Source organism: Labeo rohita, chromosome 8, assembly GCF_022985175.1.
Source record: "Labeo rohita strain BAU-BD-2019 chromosome 8, IGBB_LRoh.1.0, whole genome shotgun sequence".
Lineage (NCBI taxonomy): Eukaryota > Metazoa > Chordata > Actinopteri > Cypriniformes > Cyprinidae > Labeo > Labeo rohita.
In genome coordinates this window covers 30,597,372-30,620,389 of record NC_066876.1, presented here as the reverse complement: position 1 = coordinate 30,620,389, position 23,018 = coordinate 30,597,372, and the positions used below count along the sequence as shown (strand labels likewise).

Sequence of the window (23,018 nt, the reverse complement as noted above, 5' to 3'; positions counted from 1 at the left end):
CTTTTAGCTGGTTTTGCATTTGAACTCTTCATTTATACATCATAGTAGTAGTATTTGCTTAGTAATGCTGTAAATAGATTTCATTTTCTTTATCCAAAAAAGCTTCTGTTTTTTTTCTCTCATTTGATTTTGTGGTTTCATGATTTATTGATGTTTTGGATGAAGATGTCAGGTTGAGCTGGTGTTCACAGTACATTTGAACCTGTGTGTGTGTGTGTGTGTGTGTGTTCATGATCCCCCCTCCTCCACCATCTGCTACCATTGTGATTCCACAGGACCTTCATCCTCCCGATGGATCGTTCCAAGGCTGAACCTTTAATGTAGCCACAGCGTTTGACTAACCTTAATCTAGTGTGTTTCACCCTCCTCCCGCTCAACCAGTAGACGCGCCCCTCTCTCTATCTCTCTCTCTCTGCAGACCTGTGGCTCTCGCTCGCCCATCCTCCTCTGTGTCTCTAATTTATAGGTCAATTACAGACTCAACACACACACAGGAGCGTCTCTGGGGTTTGTGTTCCTGCGCACACACACACAGCATTGGCTCGTGTTGGTGTGATGTCAGCGGGTATCCGAACACACGGGCGTGGCTCACAAACACACAAACACTGATCAGATGCAGTCAAACGCCACACAACGCATTTGCATTTGCTCTTTTGTGCAGCTGGACTGTCAGAGACTGAATCTATTATCACATGATTCATATGATTCACACGAGTCTTCGAGTTATGCTGATATATCAGCATAAAGCTCTTTCAGCACATTTACTGCAGTAAAACATAAATGTGACCCTGGAGCACAAAACCAGTCTTAAGTAGCACGGGTATATTTGTAGCAATACATTGTATGGGTCAAATTTATTGATTTTTCTTTTATGCCAAAAATCATTAGGATATTAAGATCATGTTTCATGAAGATATTTTGTAAATTTCCTACCGTAAATATATCAAAACTTAATTTCTGATTAGTAATATGCATTACTAAGAACTTCATTTGGACAACTTTAACGATTTTCTCAATATTTTGATTCCAGATTTTCAAATGTTGTCCTATCCTAACCATACATCAATATAAAGCTTATTTATTCAGCTTTCAGATGGTGTATAAATCTCAATTTCAAAAAACGGATCCTTATGACTGGTTTTGTGGTCCAGGGTCACAAATATGTGGTACGAATGTGTTTGTGCTGCTGTGCTGGTTTAGTATTATTTATATACTATTACAGTTTTCATTAGTGTTTGAAACTAGTGTTTTTTTATATTTTCGTTTTCATTTTAATATCAGTACAATTTTTTAGTTAATATGCTTTCGTCATTTTTATTAGTTTTTGTTATTTTTATTAAATTCTGTTTAATTAAATTCTATTTAATTCTATTTTTAATTCAGTTTTTTGTAGCTTTTTTAGTTATTTATTTTCAGTTAGTAATTTTAGTGCGTCTACTTAAACTTACTGTATTTAAACTATTATTTCATTATTTATTTATTTCATTTATTTATTATTATAAATTAAAAATTTTCATGTAGTTCAAGTTTTTATCTAATATGTGATCCTGCAGCATAAAACCAGTCATAAGTTGCACAGGTATATTTATAGCAATACCCAAAAATACATTGTATGGGTCAAAATGATCAATTTTTCTTTTATGCCAAAAATCATTAGGATAGTAAGTAAAGATCATGTTCCATGAAGATATTTTGTAAATTTTCTATCGTAAATATATCAAAACTTAATTTTTGATTGGTAATATGCATTGCTAAGAACTTCATTTGGACAACAAAGGCGATTTTTTTTTTTCTCAATATTTAGATTTTTTTTTTTGCACCCTCAGATTCCAGATTTTCAAATAGTTGAATCTCAGCCAAATATTGTCCTATCCTAACAAATACATCAATGGAAAGCATATTTATTCAGCTTTCAGATGATGTATAAATCTAACGAAAATAATTATAAAAAAATTGACCCTTACAACTGGTTTTGTGTTCCAAGTTCACATATTTATTTAATTTTCTTTCAGCTATATTTTAATTTACTAAACTGTTTTTAATCACTGTAACTGTGCTGTGATGTGAATATGAAAACAGAACGCAGGAGATTTCATGCTGTTCATTGTTGATATTCACATGCAGTTCTGTGTGTGTGTGTGTTTTTATACCCGTCAGCGCGGTTCCTCATCACATTAATGAATAGAGTTTATATAGCGGCGGCAGTGAATAAGACGCAGATGTAATTCCTCTATACACTGACCTCAATCTGGAGACAAAGCCTGTTAAAACACCCACGGCTTGATCCACACACATAATCAGCTGTTTACCGCCGCAAAAACACAGTTTACCCTGGAACAGCTCATTTACATTGTCAGCCAAGGCCGCTATGAGAATCTGTTTTCTGATGCTGTTCTGAAGGTTAGCGAGTTAAACAGGAGGAAGAATGCTAGTACTATTTCTACAGATGTGTGTATTATTCACTTAGCGTGTGTATTAAACTCACTACAGCGTGTCCTCGGGACATATGCCTCCGGTTAGTGGAGATATTTCATATATTATGTAATGATATTTGCACACGCCGCATTAACCTTGTCTCAGCGTCTCCTCAGACCTTAAATCATCTGATGTAGATGGTAAAAAGGTGAGCTGTAATGAGCGGTGCGATATTGAACATGAGCTCATGCCGTATGCTGTGCTGTGGATGTTTAATGAGTAATTACAGCTTCTCATTTCAGATGTTTTAATGCTCATGGATTAGAGGGATGTTTCAGGTGAACGCTCTGAATATCAGCAGTGGCTCAGACAATCACCTGATTAACAGATTTAATTGTTTAAACAATCGTTCAGTGCCGTGGCTTTTGAAACGCATTTTCACAGATGAAGCCAGCAGGAAGTTCTGTGTGTGTGTGAATATTCACGCATCTCAGTCTCGCACAGGAATCGTCTTATTTACATGCGTGCCACTGCAGGATTGTGTCGGTGAAGCTCCGACACGTCTAATTGTCAGGAGTGACGTCTCATGAAATTCAAATGTGTAATGCCTGCGTGAGATTTGTTCCGCTGGCGATTCACTCCGAGCAACCTGTGAGGAAAAGAACCATTAAAAACACAATGCTTCTGAATTGGAATGGATTTTAATTCTATTTTAATAGCATTTGGACACTTACAAATGTCTGTTAGAAACAATATCACAGCAAGTGTCATTTATTGTAAAGAAGCAGCATAAACACACTGTAACGCTTGATAAAAGGTCAGATCTGGTGTTGAAAATGAAGTACTGTGTGAATGTGATTGATCAGGGCCCGTATTCACAAAACATTTTATCTTACCCGTCTTCCTAAACAGCAGTAAAAGTTTTTACTTTTCTCTTAAAACCTATTCACAAAGCTGCTGAGACAAACTTTTGCTAAGGAATAGAGAGAAGTCTTAAGCTAAGAGTAAGGGCGGGGTTGACCTCGTTGCTGTGGATGATGTCAGCATGCTTATTAACTGATATAGACACAGGTGTCTCTGTCAAGAGATTTATTTATAGAAACATTGTAAAGTGTGATATTATGTTGCCATATTCAAATAAAGGTTTAAAAATAAAAATGTTGCCACAATCAAATAAAGATTTTAAAATGTAGGCTAAGTATCACTAATTAAACAAGTATATGTTCAGCTAATTGTCAGCCTCTTACATGCGTGCTTCTCATAAACAATTAGCGGATATGCATATAAATAACCTTTTAGAGTAAAATAATCATGGTTGATAGTAAGACATGCAAACGTAAAAGAAAACCAAACAGCTTCTTGTCCAACTTATTAATGAAAACAAGTATATTATCAAAGGAAAACAAGAAAAGAAAAGCAAAAAAAGATGCATGGGAAAACGTGTGTGCAAATAAATGCAACTTGTTTCTAAAATGTTTACGTTCCATGGCAGATTAGCAGCAACAGCCATTTAAGCCCAGCTGAAAAAATTTGTAATGGTTTTACTGGTTATAATGGAAATTGTACTGGTTTTAATAATAACTGTAATGGTGCCTGTTGGTCTCACCTTCTATTGTTGGTTTGTTAAAACCACTAAATCTTAATGGAGCATGTTCCAAAACACACTACAGGAAACTATTTTTTAAATGGCTTTAATGGTTAAAAGTTGATTGTTTGTAATGGTTGTAATACTATTTGTAGTAGAAATCATTAGAATTTCTGTGATGTATTGGGTTTTTTTTTCCAGCAGGGAGGACAGTTTGTGATTTGTTCTTAGTGACTTAGGTGTCCTCTTTACTACTCCTAACGTTTCAAAGATTTAGGTATAGTTTTAGCACTAAAATGCTTTGTGAAATACTCTTAGAGCAAAAATGTAAGAGTCTTAAATTTAGGATTGACACGCCCATTATTTTTAAGATTTTCTCCTAAATTGGCAAGTTATGAGCTACTTTTAGCCTTAAGATGTTTTGTGAATACAGGCCCAGATCTTTTTTCTTCACAGAGGTCACTTCATCTCTGGTGTTTTGCTGATTTTAGTGTCTGAAGTCAGTTCTGCTCAAGTTCACACAGGTGTAGAGAATCACTCTCTACACAATTAACTAGCAGCATGATCCACTAACTAACCACAAACACACACTTAATACTGACCGTCATCAGCTTCAGCATCTATCGATTTAGCAGTTCAAACACATCATGTTTTTCTTCTGTTTGATATTTTTCTTTGATATTTTGCTGTGATATTTTCTCTAATACTCCAGGATGTACGTGAGCAGTTTTAATTTCTATAAAAATAGAAATAATGACAAAAATGTATTAGCGTTGTGAAAAGATTCTAATAAGGAACATTTCAAAACAATACTCCCACAACGTTTGTATAATCCAAAGATGTTAGCCGGATTTCTAGAGTCTTTATTAATTGACAAACGCTCTACTATGAGCGTCACACAGTTTGACACAAAAGATAGTGCTTAAACCCTGACGGATTAGAAACACAACCCACGGCAGCGTTATAAAATTAGCTCAATTCTGTGGGAAAACCACGGAATTAGCAACATTGATCATGAGGATGTTCAAAGAATATTGTTTCTATTTTCATCCCGTCAAACATTATCAAAGTAATTGCAGTGAACCAACAGATTCTCTGTTTACTAAAACAGAGAATTAATCATCAGATTTTAATCATATTAATGATAAGGCAGATTTTCAAGTGTCCAAATCCAGTTTATGTCAGTATGAGAGCAATCTGAACCTGTAGAAAGGGTCCGTCTGCAGCGCTCCGTTTCTCCAGGTTTTGTCCTTTTTATAGCTCTTTGAAGTTGAGTAACAGTGCATTAAGGTTAAAAAGGATCTTCAAAGGTTTTGTGAGTGCTGGCGGTGCTCTCCTCATCCTCACTACTGAGAGCTTTTAACCTTCAGGAGATTGGGAAGAGTCTTCATCTGTGCTGGACCTCCAGCCAAACGAGTTCAGCACCGCCGATCGCGTCACGTGTCTTTAGATGCGCTCAATAAATAAACCATACAGATTGGTTGTGCTAACAGCTCTATATACCGAATATATCATGCTACTTTTCACGAAGGAAGACTCTTTCCGACATGAAAATGAATCCGGTAGAGCCGTGTCATTTCTCAAGGGTATCGTACAGTAGACGCATGAAAGAGGCGCTTTAAAACATCAAACAGACTGTGAGGAAGAGCGCTCTCCTGAGAGGAACAATGAGAGTGAAGTTAAAAAGAGAGAAGCGCCCCTCAGATCTTCCCAACCAGACGTGTGACGGCGTTTTGTCATCTTAGAGAGAGACTCCTTCAGAAGATCCGGAGCGCTTCGTACAGCCCTCACGAGAGCCACGGATATTCAAAACGTGTCCATTAAATGTCTCGAGCTCTAAAATCTCGACCCACACTAGCCGTGCGGTCTGTGCGCGTGTTAATGTGTCTGTGCTCCCAGCTGAATAGCGGTAACACACTTCTGCCTTGTCTAATGGATTAGCTTTTATGAGTTTGCAACAATTGTAAAACACTAGATTTATTTGCCTCTGTGGAACTATAGCAGCACCTGTGTGTATTTTAAAAGGCTGATCTGTTGAGAATTTTGTGGCTTGTGGTGTTTGCATAGAAATGGGAATGTAACCTAATTCATCAGCTGTTGAATAGATTGAGACGTCTACCCTGATGTGCTAACATTATTTCTCACCACAAATAGTGTATCAGGCTGCACTCTCACAGGTTCATCCATGAATGCACATGATTTGTCTCCTGAGATATCAAGACTAGTTTTATCTGTATTGCAGATCAATCCAGCAGTCCTGATTTTAAGCATGCACTGTCGTGCACGTGGCTGCTTAAGGGACGATTCATACAGAACACATTTTTGCTTTGAAAAATGGAGGAAAATGCAAGGTCTCAAGACATTTTTTGAAAGTAGAGCTTATTTTAACGAGTGCCATGTTTTCAGAATGCCGTTTCATGCACAAGATGCTGTAGAAGACACCAGACGTGTATGCAGTAGCAGTGTTGGAAATGCATTACAAGTAATGCGAGTTACGAAATCAGATTACTTTTTTCAAGTAAATAGTAAAGTAATGCATTACTTTTTAATTTAGTATCTGTTACTTTTCAAATAAGTAACGCCAGTTACTTTGTTTCCCATTTAAATGATTGAAAGCTCTCCTGTCCCCATGTTGAGAGAAATTGTGAAAAAGATGTAGATTCAGTATTCTTTAAAATGAATAAAAACTGTGAAATGCAACTCAGAATATGACACAAACCTGTAATAATTAAATATGTTAAATAATATAAAATATCCTGTACAAAATCCTTTATGTATTTAATCCCATTTTATTAACTTCTACTTGCATGAAATTCCACTTCAACCACACTAATAAGCAAAAATTAACTAGTAATTAGCATAATTAGTTTTTAAAAGTAATTTTCCCCAACACTGCTACTGTGTGGAAAAAAGCATTATTTATCTGAATATTAGAGGTGATGAATTGGCCTCAGTTACAGCTCTGTTTTGAACAATAGCTACATCAATTAATTATTAAAGAAAATGTTATGCTAAGCAAAAGATGTTCAACCGCAATGATATGTGCGTCCTGACTGACTAGTGACATATAAACTAAATATAAACTAAATATAAAACAAATATTCTTTATGTATTTAATCCCGTTTTAATAACCAGTGTCTTTGCTGCTGACCTTCGATGATCCAGCCATACTAAGGAAAAATTACTCAGGACAAACTAACATTTGTTATTTTTTTTTAATGCTGAAGAGTGTCAACTTTTTTCTTCTACGTTCGACTGTACAGACGTGAATTTGCTTTTCCTTCAGCCTGAGGCTTTGGGTGTGAAAGGGCTTTTACATTTGCCAAAAATGAAACATTTTTACATTAAGAACAAACAAGCAATCTCTTCACAGAAAAAAGTAATGCAAAAGTAACGTAATGCATTACTTTCTATAAAAAGTAACTACGTAACATAATTAGTTACTTTTTTAGGGAGTAACGCAAAATTGTAATGCATTTTAAAAGTAATTTTCCCCAACACTGTGCAATAGTCAAACGTATCCATCTAGTGCATGTTTGCATAAAAATAACGAAACACATTACTTTCCATAAAAAGTAACTAAGTAACATAATTAGTTACTTTTTTAGGGAGTAACGCGATATTGTAATGCGTTACTTTTAAAAGTAACTTTCCCCAACACTGTGCAGTAGTCAAACGTATGCGTCTAGTGCATGTTTGCATAAAAATAACGGAACACATTGTTTTCATTAAAAAGTAACTATCGTAATTAGTTATTTTTTTAGGGAGTAACGCAATATTGTAATGCATTACTTTTAAAAGTAACTTTCCACCAACACTATGCTGTAGTCCAGTGTATCGGTCTAGTGCGTGTTGGCGTAGAAAAAACTATGGAATGGAAAAATGCATTCTGTGTGAACAGCCCTCGAAGTTCGGATTTGTATTCTGTGTGAATTTTGGGTCATTTGATAACATATGTTGAACTCTGTTTGCAGGGGTGATCCGTGAGACGTACCACAGAGACCGTGATCAGATGGTTCCCGTGACGCTTCTGGCCATCGCCGTCATCCTCGCCTTCGTCATGGGCGCCATCTTCTCCGGTATCATCGTCTACTGCGTATGTGACCACCACCGGCGACGGGACTTCGAGCTGCCTGGACGCAAAGACAAGGACTCGGTTCAGTCGAGACGAGGCTCCATGAACAGCGTCACCAAGCTGACGGGGCTGTTCGAGACGCAAGCGAAGGACGGACGGCCGGAGGCAATTCTGACGCCGCTCATGCACAACGGCCGCTTGACCAACGGCAAGATGCTCATCAAAGCCGACCAGCACCTGGATCTGACCGCCCTGCCCACGCCCGAATCCACGCCCATGCAGCCACGGCGCAAGCCCAGCCGGGGCAGCCGCGAGTGGGAGCGCAACCAGAACCTGATCAACGCTTGCACCAAAGACTTGTCCTCCATGGGCTCTCCGGTCATCCCGACGGATTTGCCACTGCGGGCGTCTCCGGGCCATATCCCCAGTGTTGTGGTGCTACCTTTGTCTCAACACCAGCAGGCTTACCAGCACGAGTACGTGGAGCAGCCACACCGAGGAGACCTTGCGGACGACCAGGCCGCCACGCTGGAGTACAAGTCCCTCAAGAGCCCGTGCCACGGCCTCGGCCTGGCGGATGGCGAGGGAGCACCGCCGCGCGTCCCCCAGCGAGAGGCGTCTCTGAGCGCCGTGGTCCCACCAGCTGTCCCGCAGATGGGCAAGAGGCTGGACGTGCATTCATCTGTGTACGGCCGCGGATACCCCATGAGCTCGGGGCTCAAGAAACAGCACAACACCAACTCGTCCAACTCGTCCCACATGTCCAGGAACCACAGCTTCCGCGTGGAGACGCCTCCGCCCGCCCCGCAGCGAGTGGACTCCATGCACGTCACCTCTCCGCCGCCGGTCCTCGGCGTGTCGCGCCACCCGAGCCTGAGCTCGTACGGCTCTCTCTCCAGGCAGCTCAAGCCCGACGTCCCTCCTAAACCGTCGCTGGTGTCCCTTTCCACGAAAGTCAAGTCCAGCGACTCCTGCACATAATCGCTGCGGGGCAAAGACGGGGAACATGAAAGTGCGTCTGCTTTGTACAGCTGTGTACAGGAAATGCAACTCACTTTTCTTTTCGTTTTGTATATTTTGTAATACATGTCGAGCTCAGGCTGACGAGTCCCTGTCCCAGAGGACGAGCGTCTGCTATCGAAAGGAGGAACTCCGGCTGAGAAGGCGGTGGCGTGGTTGCCAAAAGCACATCAGAGGCGGGCACAATTGTACAGTCCTTTTCTTGGACGAACTCGGACGCACGGCGTAAAAGAGCCATCAGAGTTTACGATGGAAAACTGTGAAAAGCCGCCGCCTGTCTCAGTGTTACCGTTACTGGACAAAGCAATCGAGTTCTGCCTTCGTGCAAGAGTTCAACACGTCTACTGAAACTGTCGAATAAATAACACGTGACTGTTAATACTAATAGCAGGTTGTATTTATTTTTTAATAAAGTGCTTTTGCAGAGAAAGTACGTCTCTTTTAGGCTCTGAAGAGACGGGAACAACGGTTTTAATTTGAATTAATCAAGTGTGAAATTATTTAAAGTCATTAAACTGGAGCCAGTACTTCTAACTCTTTGGACATTGCTAAGCAAAGTCAGAGACGACAGAAGCGTCCGTACGGAAGGAATATTTCTCGAGCCGTGCCAGACGGGCTTGTGGGAAGAGCTTACAGCCCTCAGACAGGAACTCCTGAATCTCACCTCTTCATCATCACCGGTCCGTCCAAAAGATGCGTGGAGGACGAGCCGCACTTAAGACGCTTTCAAACGTACGTTTTTCTCATCCCGTCCACAATCGTGTCCGAACAAGCCTGTTTTTCTCCTTCCACCTGTAAATTTGTGCCTTACACCCCTGAGTAGTGAAGCGTTTGTTAGCTGTTAATTGTCGTAGTTCTTATGATGACGTTTGTTTCCCTCGTTTGATTAAAAAAAGACACAAAAAAACACGTAATTGAAGAATGTAGGTGTTGTCGTCGTCGTTGTCGACTCTGGTCCCTTTGCTAACCACAAATGACTTTGTGCTTGATTTCTGATTGTGCCAATGAATCGTTGGAGTCGGCCCTCTCTCTCGTCGTGCTGGAAGAATGTTTGATTTCGTTTGTCATTTTTTTTTACTTTTCACAAAGTCGAGATGATGTTTTTACACTGTTTGTAGATGACTTGTCGTGTATCTGTGGATCTGGCTGCTTCGAGGCAATAAGAGAAAAACACACGAACAAATCAGATAAGACGTTTGTCCCAAACACACACATGAGCTTTCTAATGTATATGATCAAACACAGTTTTTAGGCAGTGAATACAGGCTGGCTCCTGTGTAGATATGCACTCCAATAATATTAGGAAACAGATTAATGTTTTCAATGTTTGTGACAGATTCCGATTAATATAATTTTCTAGCTCTATGGTTGTGATGTAATATGAGGGATTGTTATTTAACTATTTTGACACACGTTTTATTGAACTTGACGTCCAGGAATCTAGTTTTGGCTTTGTAAATGTTGAATCGAGCCGACTCGAAATCGGTGCCGTCTGAATTTATCCGCTCTCCTCCTGCGGACGGAGGTTCCCTTGATGGTGCCTTTCTAGACGAGTTTGTATTCTTGTATGATATGGTTTTGTCACCGGCCCTCTCCCACATCTGATTCACAGCTAAATGTATGTTGTAAAGAAATTCTCTTTAATAAATGGAAAAAAGTAATAAAAGCATTTCAGATTCTTGTCACAGAGCTTGTGTTTTTTGTGAAACGTGAGACGCTACGATGGGCGCTTTAGGTAAGCGTCGTCACATGAGGGTTTGGCACCTCCGCAGCAAAGACTCGATTGTTCGGCATCTCCGACCGTGAATAAACATGGCGATAAGAATCGCGCTGGAGCCCCGTGTGGCCGCTCCAGACGCCCGTCTTCAGACGTGATGACAGATTAAATGTTTCTAGGGCATTAAAGGTCTCAGGTGTCCTGTTCCTTTGTCTCAACATGCTCTGTTTGCTCAAGGCTCTTGTCTATACGATATGTACAACAATGTGTAACTCGGTTACTAACTACCAGCTTTGTGTTCTGTAAACAGAGACTGAATCAGCCGAGATCCACACAATGACTTTGACCTCCGGAACCTCGGCTCAGTCAAACTCAATTGTTTACACTTGAGACGTAACGCCGCTGATTCACAGTCTGTAGTCCTGAGCCTGCAGCATCTGAAATCTGCTAATGACCGTCACCGTGTGCTGTTTCTGCTGCTGTCAGACTCATTTCACTCGTGTAGTTGAACAAACCAGCCGTTTAATTGAGCGAACCGATAGCTAAAGCTGGAGTCTCACAGAAGATCCTGAATAAATCACGTTCACTTCTTTTTGAACTCCACAAGCGCTACATGATGTGAACCCGTCACAGCGAGGATGAGTCAGTGTCTCGTAATAAATCACATTCATAACTTGTGACATTTCACTCTCAAGCTGTTTCACTGCAAACCCTGCTCATGTTTTCATTGCAATAAAAGTCAGATTACATGTTCCACATGGACACAGGCGCTGGCTACTGGTTCATATCATGTTTTTTTTCGGACTAATGGAAAGAGAACATCCTAAATACACTCTTCATTTTATTACACTTAATCTATTTGTGTCTGTAGATTTCAGTTCCAATCTTTAATGAGTTTTTTCCTCCTACAAAGACCTAGTGTTATGTAATCAGATTTCAAGTAACTAGCAAAGTAACACATTACTTTTTAATTTACAAGAAAATAGCTGTTACAATTTCAAATAAGTCAAAACAAGTTTTTCCCATTTATTGACTGAAAGCTCCCCTGTCCACATGCTGAGAGAAATCAGGATGTTACTTTAGTTCTAGAATAAATGTTAACATGCATTAATTCATCAAACTCACAAAACAAACAGATTCACATATTCTTCAAAATGAATAAAAACTGTGGAATGCAACTCAGAATATGATGCAATAATTAAATGTTAAATAATACAAATATCCTTTATGTATTTAATCCTATTTTATTAACCAGTGTCTTTGCTGCTGATCTTTGATGATCCAATTCAACCATACTAATAAGCAAAAATTACTCAAGATAAACTAAGATTTTAATTGCTGAAGAGTGTTGAGCTTTCTTCTGCATTTACTGTACATAAATTTTCCTTCAGCCTGAGGCTTTTGGTGTGAAAGGGCTTTTGCATTTGACAAAAATATATAATTTTATATTAAAAACAAACAAGCAAGCCCTGCCAATATTTAAAAAGTAACGCAAAAGTAACTTAATGTATAACTTTCCATAAAAAGTAACTAACCTAATTAGTTACTTTTTTAGGGAGCAATGCAATATTGTGACACATTACTTTTAAAAGTAACTTTTCCCAACACTGCAAACACCAAACTTTACAGTTTTATTCCTCACTCTATTCTGAAGGTTTGTTCATATTTAATTTACACTGATTTATACAACATTTTACTTCTATAAACATGGTGAAAATGTGTGTTTTCTGTCTGTTGAGAGTATTTTCTGATTTTTGGAGTGACAAACACAGAAATCCAAAACCCCCTCTGGAAAAACCTTTAATATGTCAACAAAATGAAATAGTTTTGAGTCTGGCTTTATTCAGTCTTCAGATTTATGTGTTGGAAATGTATGCAAATTAGTGTACATTTACATTTATACATTTGGCAGATGCTTTTATCCAAAAAGCGCCTCACACTGCATTCAGTAAGTTATACGTTTCATCAGTAAATGACATCCCTGAATTGAACCCATGACCTTGCCATTGCTTATACTACAATTTACCATTTGAGCTACGGGAATATTTAATTAGATAATACCTTATTTCCATATTTAAACATAACATTTCTGAAAACTTGTAATGCAAAAAAAAAAAAAGTTTCCAATTCCTTTTACATTACATTTTAAAATTCTCATAATCAGACTACAGTTACTTTTATAGCATATAATTCACACAATAGCAGTAAATTATTCTTTTCTGTAATTCTTCATTTTCCTCCTTTAGACTTTACTTTGTAAAAATCCTACAGTGTGTCCAACTACACTCTTAAATATAAAGGTTCCAAAAAGGTGTTTTTGCAGTCATGCCATAGAAGAACCATTTCTGGCTCCCCAAAGAATCTTCCAGTGAACAGTTCCTAAAAGAACCATTTTTAAGAACATTTAAAAAATCTAAAGAACATTTTCTGCATTTGAAAGGTTCAGTGGATGTTCAAGGTTACCAACTACAGTTTTCGTCATGTAATGTGTAATCAGTAACGGGCTACAATTTGTAAGTAATCCACCCAGCTCTGGTTAATCTTTTACTCTACAGGGTCTCGTATATGTGTTGACGGTGTCATTGGTTCATCACATGAGACTCAGACTGTAACTCAACTACACAGTAATGATGAAGACCAATACTAGACTGTGTTAAATGGCCTGTAAACGAATGGGTATTCAGACACGTTTGCATCTGAAACAAGCTTCACGCGCTGTTTTCCAGACGAGCGTTTCGTCATGTGATGTTCAGCCGCTTTAGGAAGCGGCGAGACCCCCGGCGTGGAGTAAATCCCTGGACCGCGGCGATGGAGGGATGTAAGCCGTGGCGCTCGGGGATAAAGCGGCGCCTGAACGCGGCTGGCACCGGGATCAAAACGAGATGCTCTACTTTGCCTCGGCTTGTAAAACTCTTGGGCATAAAGAGCGTGAAGCCGCTTGAGAAGCCCGAGTTTGCTGAAGTGATACGAGCCGCTGAAATCCCTCCAACCACAACAAAGCGAGACTCTGTGAGCCTGTGCGAACGTGTTTGTGAGCTCAGTCACTTCAGACGCAGTTGTGTTTCAGAAAGCAAATCATCTGTGACAGGCGGCGGAGTTTGTTCATCACGATCTGACACACTGCTGCTGGGGAGTTTTCTGCTGAAGGTCGTGACCTCGTCTCTGGAGGAACCTGAAGGAAGCTCGCTTTGAGTTTTTCATCGTAGAATGCCCGGCCTGTTTGCTTTTTATCTCTGCTGCCAGAAAACAGCCATTCTCAAACGTTTTATCAGTCTGTCCCAGCTAACAGCAAACGTCCTCAACTGTTTGCTAAAGTTATAAAACATTCTTAAAGTAATGTTTATGGAACATTCTTCTGAGATCAACATTCTCTGAACATCCTTGTGATGTTATTTGTACTTCATGAACGTTCTCTCACTCTCATGATGGGAGAAAATGTTCGTAGAACATTTACAAAATGTCTTTATGATTTTTTTTTACCTCATTAACATTCTAAGAAATGTTTTTGTAACCTTTAAATAATGTTAAAATGTTACAAATAAACATTAGAATGTATCATTAGAAAAGCAAACGTTACTAGAAACATTTTTTGTAACATTTAACCTTTTAACTGTCATGTACCCCTCTGAGGGACGCTTAAGTTTACTTCACTATATTGCAAATAAATCCTAATCTAATCACGACAAACTACATATATCGTTGGAAAGGTCTAAGACTCATAAATAGATATTTTACCACTGTTTTTTGTTACAAATTATCTAGGAACAGTAATAGATTAATTTACATTCTACATCATAACAGGAGTTCTGACCTCACCGAAAGTATTTTTTCGTTGCCGTTTTTCCTATCATGTTTTAGAAACTAGATTATATATCATAGATTATATATCAGTTGAAAGTTTAAAACCCTTAAAATGCATCCTTTTAAATTTTCTAAATATTTTAAAATCTGATATTGCATTGCCATGGAAAAGGTACTTTAAATTCCTGAAAATGTTCATGTAAATTTGTTCATGAATTATAACAATTGAAGTTTGGATAGTGAACTTTCACGTCTATGTTTAAAAATGGGGTTGACAGATAAAGGGTTAAATAATGTCAAGAAAACTGGACATTTCAACATTCTTAGAATATTAAAAGGAAACATTTAAATACTAGTTAGTACAATGTTGAAGCCATGTTTTTGTAACCCAAACCTGTTGAATCCCTTTGATATGTATATATATATATATATATATATATATATATATATATATATATATACAAGAAAATGTATTTGATGGATGTATAATATGTGTCAAGAGCATTCACTCAGTATCATTATCTAATTTTTGACTGAGATGGCTTTTAGCTGGTTTTGCATCTGAACTCTTCATATATATATGTATATATATATATATATATATATATATATATATTATTCTGTTTAGGAGACTGATATTGTCAGGTTTGTGTGCTGATGTTCCTCATGAGTGTGTCGATCAGACCCATCAGACTGTGATTGTGTGTTTGTCTCAGAGATCCGCAGGGATCAGGTGTGCTGGAGGAAGGCCTCGCTCCTGTTAAGTGCTAATTTCAGCCCGAGCTGAAGGTCAGATGGATCTGCGTGAGTGTCGAGCCTCAGATGGATTTTCTGTCTCCCAGGAAATGATTTCCATCGGTGGCGTTGAATCCTGTTAACAGCAGCACTTCAGAATGAATGATACTGTCATTGAACATGAGAGGACACGGCATAATGACTACATGCTTAATTAACACATTTACAGGATCACTTATATTACTGTTCCTATTCTAAAGCATTAATGCTTCATCTGAAATACATATGTTTATACACACACCAAGGTGTAACATATGTTTACATATGAATATATGTTCATGTAGCGCTCAGTGAAAGTCTCATCCCATTGACCCAAAGGTCAGAGGTCAGATGCTTATTCATGACACTGAGCGCTGCGGAGGATCTCTGGAGGGGTCAGTGGGAGGAAGTGATGTCACAGCTGATGTGTGTGTGCTCTCATGTATGTAGGTTAGTGAAGCTGAAACGAGAGCAGCAGCAGCTTCATCCATAATGAACGAGCTCCTCCCCTCCATCCCAGGTGTCCTACAGCTGTGACACGATTTGCATACGGCCCCACCCACTTTCATAATCATGCTGACAATGCATGGAGGTGAAAACACACACACAGATGTTCCCTCACCTTGAGAAGCACACTGCATCATCATTATAAAGTGAAAACATCTCGACTGACGTTCTTTTACCAGATCTGAGACACAGAAACCATCTGATCTGTGATGCAAACCAAACACAATGAGCTGTCTAGTCAAATCATGTTTATTTCTACAGCACTTTATACAGATTGTGTCAGAGCAGCTTCACAGAGATCAGCAGGAAAATAACAATTAATGATGGAAACTCAGCTATGCTTCAGTTCAGATTCTGCTGTAAAGAGACATTATTCAGATCAGTTCAGTTCAGTGTTCAGATTGAACTGCAGAATGAATTTTATTTTAAAGATTTTCACTCTTGATTTATTAAGCATATTTGTCTGTGATATTTATCCAATGGTTAGTTATCCTGAAAGTGTTTCATCTTGCATTGCTATCAGTCCTCCACAAGCAATAGTGTACATTTTTCAAAAAGCATCGATAAAGAAACAATCTTTTTTTTTTACGTGAAAACTATTTATCAAAGAGTCTGATGTAAGTTTAATATTTTCTAAATTTGATTGGCAGTCATTTAAGCAACAATATTGCAAAATACAGGCAACATTTTTCAGTAAGACTACATTAGTTAACCGCATTAGTTAACATGAACTATCAATGAAAAATACTTAAAGTATTTATTAATCTTAGTTCATGTTAATTCTAGCATCTACTAATACATTATTAAAATCAAAAGTTATTTAACAAACCTGAGCTAACATTGACTAACAATGAATGTATTTTAACTAATGTCAATAAGGCTTAATAAATACTGTAACAAATGTATCACTTACTGTTCCTTAATGCGTTAAACATAGTTAACAAATGTAACCTTATTGTAAAGTGTTGCTTGTTTTAATTTCAATTAATAACCTCAATTTCAGGCATGATTACTATAGGGTTCCTCAAATCTTGCTCTGGAGGGCTAATGCACTCCGACCCTGATCTAACACACCTACCTGTATTTTCTAATTATCCTGAAGACATTGATTAGCATGTTCAGGTGTGTTTGATTAGGGCTAGAGTTAAACTCTGCAGCAAAGTGAATCTTGTGGGCCAGATTTGAGGAACCCCTGCCATAGACCTGTGTTGTGACTATGTTCCTCATAGGATTTAAACGAGGTGCTTAAAATACTTCAGTTTGACTGTGTGAAATTTAAGGCCTGGAAAATCCTTGAAAATAGCAATATTCCTGAAGAGTTACTTGAAAAGCGCTTGAATTATTGAAAGACGGTGTATCTATGAAATAAGTTTAAGTAAATAAGCACATATATTTTTACGCAAAATTAACGCTGGAGCCCATCTGATGTTGAGCTTACGTAGCCCCGCTGCTTTAAACATCACAATGCTCATGATTACTTTTAAATATTCATTACTAAATATACAGTGATAAATTGAACAAAACACACAATGTTTCCATCTAAAATGTATTTTGAGCTGCAGCTCGTCATATTAATGAAGTGTTTCACTAGTTAGCAGTAAACCGGCTACCTCACCCCAATATGTTCATAGATTTGTGTTGGATGTTATTTTTGGAGTGGAAATATGGATATTCTATTTGTAAACATCATTCTTTTTTCGCTTATTTCTGGTAATGTCATAAAACAAGCGAGCATAGCCAGTAGTAGTACTGACAGTGTCGTGTAAACATGACTGTAGACACAAAAAGATGAGGAACAGACAAACCGAATCAATTGAGTCATTTACGCTGGAACCGCTCTGATTGATTCAAACTAGTGACTTCGATCATTCAGTTCAAGCGATTCACTAGCAGAAACCAGAGTTTAAATTAAAAGGGCCATTCATTTTAGAATTTCGACATTGTTTGCTATGTTATAGTGATAGGTCAAACAGGGCTTTTCGAAACTCAGACTGTCGGTGCGTTCCAAACAGGATATATCACCCTTCCAAGGGCACTTCGGAATGAAAACAGTCATGGCCGCCATGGCCCTTTGGAATGAAGAATTTCAAGAGGTACAACTGATGGACACTTCGGGCTCCCATGATCCTTTGCGCTGATTCTTTCCATGATGACGGTGCCTCCGTGTGGTCATGGAATGATGACGTTGAATCATTTGATTCAGATCGGGAATTCAAATTGCGTATGGTGAATCATTTGATTCATATTAAGAATTAAAATCGCGTATCGCGAATCAGACTTTGGAGTGGGTTTGCGAATCATTTGATTTAGATCGGTAGCGGTTTTGCGAATCATTTGTTTCAGACTAGGATTTCGGAGAGGGTTCGCAAATCATTTCGCGAATTAAATGATTGGCACTTAGAGTCCTGATCTGAAACTATGGTTCGTGAACAATTATCCAGATCGGGACTTCAGAGCGCGAATCGCGAATCATTTGATTTACATGGGAACTTCAGAGCGGGTTCGTGAATTCACGGGACATCTGACTTTAATGTTAAATGTGCTTTATTTCTCTTTCCGTTTTTGTTCTTGAAGTTAACATCATTGCATACTTTGCATGTGCTTCCTTTTATTTTTGCTGTTTTGTTATAGCCGATTTGTATATTTTTATTTGACTATTTATCTTTTTTAGAATTTGAAAGATAAGACATTGTTTGATAAGCAAGATCTCTTTTCGAAAATCACAAAAGTAGTGCTTGAAAAGTCCTTGAAAGTCCTGGAATTTCATTTTACAGTATCTGTACGAATCCTGTCCGGACGCACTGGGGTTGAAAATTTAAGTAGGCCTAGTTGAAGAACTTGACACACAGAATCTGTCATTTAATATTGATGATAGCAATAGAATCATGAGTGTGTTCGGATGGGGGGGGGTGTGTGGCGCCATTGTGAAGCTCCTCAGTGATCTCAGTGTTCGGATGAAGACGTCTCCAGTGTCTTGGAGCCGAACGGCTCGTCCTCCATTCTTCACAAACACTGGCTCTTTCTCTGACTCTCGACTCAATTCTTTCTCTTTTCTCGTTTGGTTTACGCTGCTCCTGCCCTCGAGATGCATCAAGAGACGCATTCACATGAACCGGGCGCGTGCTCGCCCGCGATTGTTCTAGCGAGTTTACGACCTCAAAGTGCTAGCAGACGGGACTGTACCATCGGATAACAGACTGACATAAAGATTTGCATTGAGCTGATCCGTCAGCACTTAACGTGCATCACCAAAGCATTAAAACACGAACGGCCGGAGCTGACGACTGTCTGTCAGAGTAAGGCTGGCCGCGATGAAAGAGGATTTCCCCGGTGCGATCAGCACAAGATCCTCCTTCATATTCCAGCACAGCCAAGAACTCTAAAATTAGGGCAGAATTCATGAATTCTTTAAAGCTGAGTGAAGCGTTTCATACACACACACACACACACACACACACACACACACACACCACACCCTAGAGCAGCCATAATTACACACCCGCTAATCCTGTTTCCCAAATCCAGGTGCCCGCGGATCCATGCGGAAAATCCCACGGCTGCACATTTTCTCCATCTGTCTCGCGGATCCGGTTTCACACAAAGATCTGCGCTTGTCTTCAGCTCGAAGTCAAACTCAGAAACGCTTCAGCGTTCACACACTCACTCAGAAACTCACAAACATCTGGATTCTGTCTTCATTTTGCTAAAAATCTCTCTTTGAAACACTCACAGTGACCTCAAGCTCCAAAACCAGCTCGAGTTCTCCACAGAAACTAACAGCATATGGTCTGGATCGACATGAGGCTGAATAAATAATGACTGAATCCTGATTTTTGGGTGATTTGTTGCTTTAATCCGTTTAGTGCTCATCTGTTCATGTGTTCAGGATTTGAGGAACCGTGTTTCCTCCGGAGGTTCGTTACGATTCATCCAAACATGATGTGTTTATTAGGAGACACTGCGCTGATAGAATGACCCAGATCGGTTTTTAATTAGTCCTTTTTATCTTGTTTTCCAGTTAGAATATCAAAAGAGCTGACAAAAACAAGATAAATGTGTTTGAGGAGCAACGCTGCTTGAGATATCAAGGCTTGTTTTCAGAGAATCTGTGATTTAATTCACCAGAAAAGAGCAATTATTGAGAAAAGTTCAAAAACCGGGGCAGATTTATGAGTTTTAACAACTACTGATTCTAAATAAACATCCTCTGTAACTTTACTTTGTTTTTGTTCACTGAAAGCCTCATTCAGCCAATATACTCATGAAGGCAACTGCAGACTTCTTGTTCAATTAGTAAGTGTTACTTTCAGTCATGTATGTAGTTTATCATACACGTCATGCATGAACTAAGTGATCTTTGTTTCTGCTCATCTTGTAAAGCAGAGATCTGTCCTTTGGTTCTACACAGATCTCAACTCAACACAAATGTTAAGAACAGTCACATTTAACAAATGAAAAGATCAGACCAATATTAATGACAAAACATTTACAATCGTTTAAAATCAGTGAATCTGTATTGAAAACAATAACCACACATTTTATTCATGCTGGGAACTCACAAACCCCTCAAATCTCAGCTCTGTTGTTCAATATGATTGTGTTCAGGATCATATGATTTTAAGAGATTCTGATGCTCTAATATGCGTTTTTATGCAGTTTCAGGTTCATTTCTTAGTATTTGTCACTCAGACGTTTCCATAAACTGGAAAATATGTAGCTGTTTTTTCTGTTGTATGTGTGTTTTTTCATAGATTTTATCTTGAGTATATTTTGTCTTGCACTGATTTTTTCGTTTGTTTTGCTTTTGTTTCAAGTAAAAGTGAAGATACCTGCTAGTACAGTAAGACAAAACATATTCATAGTTGAGATGCAATCTGTGAAAATAGTTCTTATCATGCAGAGCTGTTCCTCAAGGAAATGCATTAAGTATGTCAGTCTGCAACGGCGACAATGAAGAGACACAAACATACACACACTTAACCCATCAAAAAAGAGCTATAAAAAAGTGTATACTTGTATAATGCACTTTGAAATATCTTTTAAAGTAGGTTGTCAAACAATGTTAAAATGTTTCTAAATATATTAACAATTTACTTCCAATACGTTTTTAGCCTTTATATATATATAATTATATATATATATATATATATATATATATATATATATATATATATAGATTCTATATATAGAATATATATATATAGAATATATTTTAAACATTTTTTAATGTTTAAAATATATTAAAATGTTTATACACACATTTTTAAAAAGCATTTCAAAATGTATAGTTTGCCCTCCATATATTGCAGTCCTATATAGTCTCATGTGTCACATTTGAAGAAAAAACAGCCGGAAACATACTCTACAATGTTCCAAAGAGTTAGTGCCATATTACAATATATATAAAGTTAATCATTTTTAAATCACTATCAATCTAGCTTTAACCTCTAGTATAGGCTTTTCCTTCCATATTTGTATTTAGACTAAATGTAGGCTACTGTAAGATTGGAGATGTATTTTAATGCCCTGAAATACATTTTAAAATATATTTTGTATATTCAGTCATACTAAAGAAGCATCTCTTTCTTACCTTTTTATAATCTGAAGAACCTTCTTTCACCATAAAGAACCCTTTGTGAAACAGAAAGGTTCTTCAGATGTTAAAGGTTCTTTATGGAACCATTTAAACGATGGTTCTATGGCATCGTAAAGCACATTTATACTGTGGAAACACTTTTGAAACCTTTTATTTTTAAGCATGTAGAGGACATCCAGTCATTTAAAATTTTTATTATATTTTGATGTAAAATTGTGAGGACAAAAACAATTTTGTTTGTACAATAAGACCAGAAACAGAATGCACTTGATTATTAGTCGATTATGAGTTGATGATGAGTTTAATGTAAGAATCTGTTTGTGTGTGTTTGAGAGCTTGATCTCACATCTGTTGGAGCGTCTGCAGTCGCTAGATGAAGCTCCCAATGAACATGGCCCGTGTCGAGTCCAGACGGCCTGTGATCGGCTCGCTCCTCCAGAACTCTGTGTTCTGTGTTTTGCTGGTCTCTGCTGGAGTCTCGCAGCACCGAGCGTCTCGCCATCTGTTCAGCGATCTGCGCGTCACACGTTTCCCTGCGGAGAGGAGAACGAGTGCACTTAAAGACGAGATGAAGCACACAGGCACACGAGCACCTGCTGACCGACGAGTCTTCATGAGGAACTCGCTCATTGTCCTGTTAGTGTGAATCCATCTGATCGAGAGCTTCACCAGCATCCGATCTGAACCAGCCATTCAATTAACACATACAGCACAAGAGATTCTGTACTCAAAGAGATAGGGTTTCTGTGGATCTTCTTCTGGATTGTCTTTATTCATTCTTCCACAAATTAAGCATGCCTTAATTCATTAAACCTGGCATGCCTATTTAGAATCACCTGTCACATATGTTCAGCAGTTTTTGTGAAGTTTTGAGTTTTCCTTTAGGTTTTATAGGCTTTCGGGTATATTTCGATAGGCCCGTTTTCTAAACGACCCTGTTATAGGGTACATTTCAACACGTTTTTGACAATTATTGACTTAGAGAGTCCAGAGAATTGGACTGCTGTGTTTTTTCCAGACTGAGTGAAAAACCCAGGACTAGTGCGCAAAAGTAGGTTCTTTACATCGTTTTATTGACAGCAGTGGTTCTAGAGGCAAAGTTGTTTGGAACGAGGAGGTCTATCAATCAATATGAATATCGCGTGTATGTGCAGAAAACCGTGCAATGTACAATTGTTTATGCCCTCAAAAATGCGATATCACCCCCAGTTACCGATTTCTTTCAAATTTCTCACAGACCTTTTGGGCCGTGAGTCAAACAGGCCCACCAAGTTTCATTCTGATCGGCCTCCGTTAACCTTATGTAATACATGGTCAAATTTCATCTGCCAATGGCGGGCATATTGAGACCGAGCACAGCGATTTTCATGTTAATAGGACAAATGGTTGCATAGGTATAGCCATTTTAAAGTTTTTTTTTTTTTCCTCTTATAGTGCCATCAAGTGGCCAAGCTACACGATTTTTTTCCCTGTGACCTCAGCTTGGGCTTTTACATTAGTGTGCCAAATTTGGCGAAGATATCTCATT

The 23,018-nt window shown here is 38.4% G+C and overlaps 1 protein-coding gene across 6 annotated transcripts in view; it reads left to right on the top strand.

Moving 5' to 3' along the window:
• sema6a (sema domain, transmembrane domain (TM), and cytoplasmic domain, (semaphorin) 6A) overlaps positions 1-10,780 on the top strand; it is a 76,682-nt gene extending 65,902 nt beyond the window's left edge. For all 6 annotated transcript variants that reach the window (XM_051116596.1, XM_051116595.1, XM_051116593.1 and 3 more), the window contains one exon: positions 7,975-10,780. In XM_051116596.1, coding sequence (XP_050972553.1) covers positions 7,975-9,056 — 1,082 coding nt within the window. In that variant the 3' untranslated portion in view covers positions 9,057-10,780. The remainder of the gene's footprint in view (positions 1-7,974) is intronic.
• Positions 10,781-23,018: the final 12,238 nt, after the last annotated feature.